Source organism: Entamoeba histolytica, genomic scaffold, assembly GCF_000208925.1.
Source record: "Entamoeba histolytica HM-1:IMSS scf_1104750518849 genomic scaffold, whole genome shotgun sequence".
Lineage (NCBI taxonomy): Eukaryota > Evosea > Mastigamoebida > Endamoebidae > Entamoeba > Entamoeba histolytica.
The window spans coordinates 10,108-18,182 of record NW_001914934.1 but is presented as its reverse complement, the minus strand read 5'-3'; the positions used below and the strand labels follow the sequence as shown (position 1 = coordinate 18,182).

The 8,075-nt window shown below is 26.1% G+C and overlaps 1 protein-coding gene across 1 annotated transcript, besides 2 other annotated features; it reads right to left on the bottom strand.

Moving 5' to 3' along the window:
• Positions 1–772: 772 nt before the first annotated feature.
• Positions 773–2,267: a repeat region.
• A 796-nt stretch (positions 2,268–3,063) lies between these two features.
• Positions 3,064–3,608: a repeat region.
• Positions 3,609–6,826: 3,218 nt separating this feature from the next.
• Positions 6,827–7,654, bottom strand: EHI_168860 (uncharacterized protein; the record flags this gene model as incomplete). Its single annotated transcript, XM_001913688.1, has 1 exon — positions 6,827–7,654. The coding sequence occupies one exon, from the start codon at positions 7,652–7,654 to the stop codon at positions 6,827–6,829; it is 828 nt and encodes a 275-aa protein (XP_001913723.1).
• Between the last annotated feature and the right edge of the window lie 421 nt (positions 7,655–8,075).

Here is an 8,075-nt window from a genome sequence, read left to right as displayed (position 1 = left end):
ATGTGTAATATTATTACAAACAATATTTATTCTTTTCTATATTATTTTATCATTTTCCTATTAAGTTAAAATATCACATCTATTTCTCTTTTAATTTCTTCTTTATTTTGATACTTCAATAGTATTTTTACTACTTTTTTTTAAACAACTATTTTTCTTTAATACTTGTTGTAATTTTCCATTTCCTTTTAAACTTTCTTCAAACATTGGAATATATTTATATTAACTAAACAAAACTCATTACATTTTGCACAATACAAAATAAATTTGTTTATAAAACTGAGACAATAGAAGCAGTTTAATAAATATTCAAATGAATAGTAATTACTTTACACTGTAATAAAGCAATAATCAAGCATTACAATAAATCAACAACAAACAAATATCAAATAATAATGGTATAAAAGATTAAACATTCAATTAGAAATATTACAATACTACTTATAAAATACATGACAATGAAGTGGTATTAACAAAATGATATTGTTAATATTAAAAAAATAACAAGAATACAAAGAAAAATTCAAATATGAGCAAATAAATAATTATATCGATGCATTTGAAAAATATAAAATAATTAAATAGAAATACGAAATAAAAATTTCGAGGAAATATTAATTGATTTCATTTCAATAAAACTAGGTTCTTTGTCAATATATTTTCTTTATAACATTAAAAATTTCTTATTGAAATAAAATAACATAATAATTAAACATCGAATTAAATTATAAAGTAATTGAGTATATAATAAATATATAGAAACGAATTTAATAGCAATTAATTCAGTATAAATAGAACTAGATTCTATTCTTCCTGGCTCAAGGGAGACTAATCACATCCATTTGTATTCATCATATTCAAGCAGCTCTAAGGAGTATGTTTGGTTGTGATTGAAACAGTATTCCATGACATCCATCATGTTTTTTATGACAAGGTTTTTTACTTCTTTCTCGATGTCAATGTCAATGTCAATTTTTAATTCTTTAATTAATTTAATACTTTCTTTATTCATTAATCCATTGATTGAGATTACTACTGGATTTATTCTGACATCTTTTAATTTTTCTATTTTCATTAGTATATTCTTTAATTCTTTATACTTATTTCTTTTCTTCAAATAGGCTCCATTAATATTATGATCAGCCACAATAGTCATATCAAATAATAGACTAGTTTTATTCTTTTTATCTAATACATATATATCTGTTATTTTGTGGTATTGTCATTCACTTTTAGGCATTATTTATTCGTTTCATATCATCATGATGTCTTTATATTGGAACATTGTTTCATATGGTGGTTTTTTATATTGATTATTTCATGTGTATTTTCTTATTAATCAATATTATAATGCCTATATGGTCATGTTTTTCCATTTGTGATTTATTATGATAAATACAAGATAGTAGAATGTATTGTACTGTAGCTATCTTGTCTTTACAAAGTGTTTAGTATTTCAATCTTTCATTTTTCATTATTTTTGCTTTCTTATACCCACAAAATATTGCTTCATCTTGCATTTTAGTTAATTGGAGAAATGCATTCTTTTTAATATTGATTGACTTCCATTCTTTCACTGTAGTAGTTTTATCTACTCGTTTTGACTCAAATCATTTTCTAAAATGTCATTTGTTTGATAACACTTCCATTTTTGATGTATTTGTTATTAATTTTTTTATTTCTACTACTACTTCTTTTTCTTTTTTCTTTTCAATATTTTCATTTATTATTTCTTCTATTTTTGTTTCATTTATTTTATGAATTATTGTTTTTTAATTCTATTCCACATTCCTTTCTTACTGTACCATCTATCTAATATGTTATTTCTTATTTCACTTTCTCTGGTACAGTAGTACATTACTGTTCTTACTAATTCAATAACATATTCGTCATTTATATTTATTAATCATTCATTTCTTCTATAATGACATACAACCTATCTTTGGAGTTGAATCATTGTATTTCGCCTTTCTTAAATATTTTCTTATCTCCAAATCAATTTTATCTAGGTTAATGATCTTCCAATTTACAACTGATGCTGAATATCTGAAGATAGGGATTACTTCCGTGTTTATCATAGTAATATATCTTCTATTACTACTTTCATCACTGTTTATTTCTTCCATCTTTTTCATCATTTTTTCTTTGATGGATTTACAATTGAAGGTGTCATCAATTTCGTCGGACTGCCATATTCCTAAGTATTTATACAATTCATTGCATTAAATTACAAGATGTCTTGCATTCAATTTGGTATTTGTTTAATGAACTGGTGAATAAATAACAACATAAAAACAAAATGAATAAAAACAGAGAAAAAAGCAAACACACAAAATATTAAGAGAAAAAGTCAAAGAAAAGAATATAAATAGACAAAGTGTGATGTTGGAATAAAGAAATAATCGTTGAAATGATTGAAAGTCGATATGAATGATAATAAGAATAAAAGGATATAACGAATAATAAAGAAATAACGAAAAGATATGAAATGGATGTAATAAGAGACAATAGAAGAGTCATATCTCTATTAACATCAACTCAAAAAAGAAATAGAAGTAAATGAAATGGCATGAAAGAGAATAAATAATTTCAAAACCAATTCATACAAACTTCTCTTCATAATATAGAATGAAATGAAAAATATATTATTTAAGTAAAAACCAAAATTAGTTAAAAAGAATTGAATAATGAATTGAATAATGAATATGATTTATATGAATTAAGTTGTTTCTTGAAATTAATATATTATCATGCATTTATTTCTTATTATTTCTTTTCATTTTATTTACTTCTTTATTATTTTAATGATTGGTATGTTCATCTATAATCCTTTCTTATTTTGTTATACTTTTCTGATTTAAAACTCTTTCATTTCTTATTCTATTCATTTCTTAGAAAATAAAATATAAAATTATAGTAGTATTTCATTAATCTTTATTATTCTGTTATACCATTGTCTATCCATTCAAATTTATTAAATTATTCATTCTTCTTTCTGTTTATTCACAATATCACATAAATATTCTTTCTATTCATTGTTTTATTTAATTATTTCTTTGGAGATCGAAGGTGGCACGTCTGAAACATCACACAAACCCTAGTACAAATCAAGTATTGACTCTCATTGTTATTATTTGGTTATGGTGATGTATTTGAATTAGAAATGGATTAGGGAATGCTGCAAATAGTGGAGCAAGACATTATGATAGGATATTACATGGATGTAATATAAGGAACTACTGAAGTGTGGGTTAGACTAAAAGAAGATTATTCAAAGAAAGACTAAAAGAAATATAGTCAAAGTAATATGATGTTAATGAAATGTTCAATTCTCTCATTCATAAAACAAAGAAAAAGAAATTATTTAAAATTAAGACAGAAAATAAACAAAAAGCTAAAAAGAAGGAATAATCAGAAGATGTTTGAGAAGATATTAATAAAAAGAAATAAAGTAAAGAAATACTTTTTATCATACTCCTACAAAAACTTAAAAGAATAGTTAAACAAAAAGATTACTCTTTTAAAATAAGCTCAGGAATGTTATTAGTCTTTGCTGAACGAGAAAGAATATATGAAAAATCTATTAACACTTAATTAACTAATTTTTAATTAATAATATATTATATTCTTTTTTAATTTATTATTTAATTTATTAATTCTATAATAGACATCTTCTTCTTATTTTTGTTTCACGTTCACTTCTTTCTTCATTACGGTATATCATTCATTGTTTCTCTTCTAGTACATCACTCTTTTTCTGTTCTTTCTCAACCTTTTCCATACTTTCTATTCCCGATGTTGTTTATCTTTTTATTGTTCCTTGTTCTGTCTCTTTCTTCCTCTCTTTTTTCTTTTTCTTCATTTCTTTCTTAAAACTTTCTTCTTAATATTCTATAAATATTTCTTCCATATCTATTCCTCTCTTTTCTACTTCTTATATTAATTTCTGTGTTCTACTTACTTCTCTCTTTATTTTATTATTTTCTACATTTTATCTATTTGTTCTTGTAATTCTTTCTTTGTTTGTTCTTCTGTTTTTTATCCTTTGTTTATTATTCTCTATTTCATTTGCTTTCTTTTCTTTTTCTTTCTCTTTTATTATATCTTCTATTTCTTTTTTTTTTTTTTGTTCTTTCTTAATTACATTTATCTTTAACTTCTTCTTGTATTGTTTCTTCTCTCTTTCTCTTAGATTTCCATTGATATTTCTTTCTCTTCTTCTGTTTCTATTTTCTATTTTATTCTTGTTACTAACTTTTCAATAGCTTCAATCCTTTTCATCAATCCTTTTATTATTTATTCTTCTCTTTCCATTCTTTCATTCTTCAATATCTTTTCTTTCTTATAGTATCTTTGACTTCTGTTTATTCTCTTTGGGTTGCCAGTATTTCGTATTGATACTGTTTATATCTTCTATTCGGATAATATTATTTTTGATTATAATTTTTATGAATCCCACCATTGTATCGTTGTATATTTTCAAATTGATTATATCTATGACCTATCTTATTTGTATCAAATCATTTTCGTGTTTGTTGTTTCCTTTGTAATATTGATTAATCCCTTTAAATCCCTTTTGTTTCCTGTAATAATTATTTTTCTTTAAAAATCGTAGCATTTTGAATGAAATGGCAAGAATATAAAATAAGAACAATAAAATAAAAAGAAGAAATTAGAATATCTAGTAGGATGTTTGTAATTGTTGAACAGTATTTTATTGGAAGAGAATATATTGATGATGTCTAAATTGAGCATTTTTAACCATAGTTTATTTGGTTTCTAAAATGTCTTAATATAATGTTGTTGTAGAAAAAAATAATGACTATGATAATGTTTTATCACCATTCACTCTTCTGTAAACATTATTTGCTTTATATCTCTTTATATATAATATATTTGTGTATTTCTCATGTTTATTTTTATTAATAATGAAGTGTTATCTTTTTGATATTTTTAGATTCACCAACATCAACATTTTCAGATTTTACATTTTTACTACTCATCATAGAATGAATAAGAAATAAAATATCAAAATACCGACATGTGACAAATGTATTGTCACAATTTCTCTTCATTTTCTTATATAAAACAAATGAAAGTATAAGAAATTATAATAAATTTCTAGAATAAAATATATTCAACATTTGTTTTATTCATATTTTCCTAAATTCATTTACAAAATATATATGGCTAAGAAATATTGAAGAAAATAAGTAGTTATGTAATTAATTTATCTAATTCTATAAAAAGAACACCAATAACAAAATATTATAATAACAAAAAAAAAAGAAAAAAAGAATATTATTGTTTTGTCGAACCGTAACAAAAAGAGGAAAAAAGATCGTAGATGGATCCTGACTTAATTTTGCTCAGTGCGAAATTTAGACTAGGTATGAATGACGATAAGAGGAGGATTCGATAAATAAAATAATAAAAAAACTATCTTATTATAATATTGTCCTGTCAATGTCCTATCTATGTCCTATCTATGTCCTATCTATGTCCTATCTATGTCCTATCTATGTTCTGTGTCCTGTCGCCACGTCAGTGGACTACACAATATATAAAGCTACAGTATTACCTTTATACTTGTGTAGTCCACTTCTGTAGTAAAATGTCTTCAAGATGATTCCAATTGACATTAAACGAGCCTAGTAAATATCATGCTTTGGTGCTCTATTTGAAACATTATAAGTCTCTAAAATATTATATCGCTGCTAAAGAGCATGCTCCAAGCACGGGGCATGAGCACATCCATATCTATGTCAATTACCAACAAACAACCTACTTGTCATTAGTCCAGTGTCAGGGAACCCATGTTGAAGTCTGTAGGGGCTCCCCTAAGCAGAATATTAAATACATCAAAAAGGATGGAAATATTATAGACGAGATTGGAAATGAACCCAAGCAAGGTCTTCATAGTACTGTAGCTGATCTAGTTTCTGTAAATGACCCCTCTGATTTAAATCCTATTGAGCTCAATAGGTGGCTCATTGCTAGAAATCTCTCTCAGAGATTTACAGTTGACTCATGCTACAAACTAGACGTAAAAGTCTATTACATCTGGGGTTCTTCTGGAATAGGCAAATCCAGATTAGCTATGAGTTACTTGGTAACTAAAGAATTTGACCGTGTTAAGTTTATTAACAATTTCTGGATGGGTGTCTCAACAGATGGTCAAAGTTAGTGTTGCACATATGATGATTTTATAAGCAGTCATATGAAGCCGAATGAATTTATCTAATACATAGACTATTATGTATCGCAGCTTAACATCAAAGGTGGAGTTGTGTTATTGATAGATATAAACTTGTCAGTGTACTAAATGTTCAACATCTAAAAGATTTTTATACGATTATGTCTTTACAAAACCTAGACATCAATGCTAAAGAAATTATAAAGTTATTCATTTAATGAAACTATGTGATAATGTAAATTAATTGAATTTCTTCTATTTTTTATAAAATTCAAAGTCTGTGATATCCACCATATATTTAAACATTTAATTAATAAAACTCATTTTACTCATTTAAAGAAACAACAAAAAGAAGAATTAAAAATATATTTATCACCGTGATATGCGTATATATATAATGTCTTCTTTTTCTATATACACGTCGTTTATATACACGCCTACCACGACGAACAGTCGGTCTTTTAGAAGTCTTTCTTCTTGTTGTTCTTCTCTTTAAACGAGCCATATGAGAATTATTAGAAAATGAGGTTTAAATACGTGGTGAATCATCACAAACTATGAGTTTTAAATGAAAAATAAATGAATTATTCATAAAATAAAAATAGAAACTAAAAGAAATAGTTAATTAAACTATTCTAAAGTGACACTTGGCCACGTAGAAGCCAACTCAGTTATTGACTCGGTAGCTGAATTAGCTGGTTCATCTTCAAGATGGATTATTTCCATCCTTCTAAGCCATTGTCTTCTTGGCTCTTCAAGTTGCATATTCTTGTACAACTCTTCTGGATTTTCAACAGAAGTAATAAAGATGAATAAATAATTATTCACTACATTGCCATTCTTAACATTAAGATTATTCTTATAATAGTCAATAAATCTGATGAATTCATTTGGTTTCATATCCGTACTTCTAAAGTCATCATACCAAGCACAAGTACTTTGACCATCTGATGATACTCCATGCCAGAAGTTATTGATGAAAGAAACACGATCAGTACAATTTTGTAAGTTTAATTCGTTGATTTTATCAAATACCCATTTAGTCTTTCCTATACCGGAAAGACCCCAAACGTAAAAGACTTTCACAGCAGGCTTATAATAAGTATTAAGATCTATTCGTTGGTTTAGATTTTTAGCTTGTATCCACCTATTCAATTCAATTGGATTTAAATCGGCCGGGTCTTTAACTTCTATTAATTCAGCAACTGTGGAATGTAGCCCTTGGTGAGGCTCTTCTCCTAATTCATCGAGGATGTTTCCATCCTTCTTAATGTAATCAATATTAGCTTTATTAGAGCCTTTACATAATTCAATATGAGCACCTTGAAGTTTTGATACTTGAAGCTTTACAGGACATGAAAATACAGCATATATATGAATATGGACATGGCTAGTAGTAGGAGCGATTTCTTTACAAGAAATCAAATACTTAAGCGATTTGTAATGTTTTAAATACATCAATAAAGCATAATACTTAGTTGGTTCATTTAGCGTTAATTGATAGCGTCTGGAGGACATCGACTACAGAAGTGGACTACACAAGTATAAAGGTAATACTGTAGCTTTATATATTGTGTAGTCCACTGACGTGGCGACAGGACACAGAACATAGATAGGACATAGATAGGACATAGATAGGACATAGATAGGACATAGATAGGACATTGACAGGACAATATTATAATAAGATAGTTTTTTTATTATTTTATTTATCGAATCCTCCTCTTATCGTCATTCATACCTAGTCTAAATTTCGCACTGAGCAAAATTAAGTCAGGATCCATCTACGATCTTTTTTCCTCTTTTTGTTACGGTTCGACAAAACAATAATATTCTTTTTTTCTTTTTTTTTTGTTATTATAATATTTTGTTATTGGTG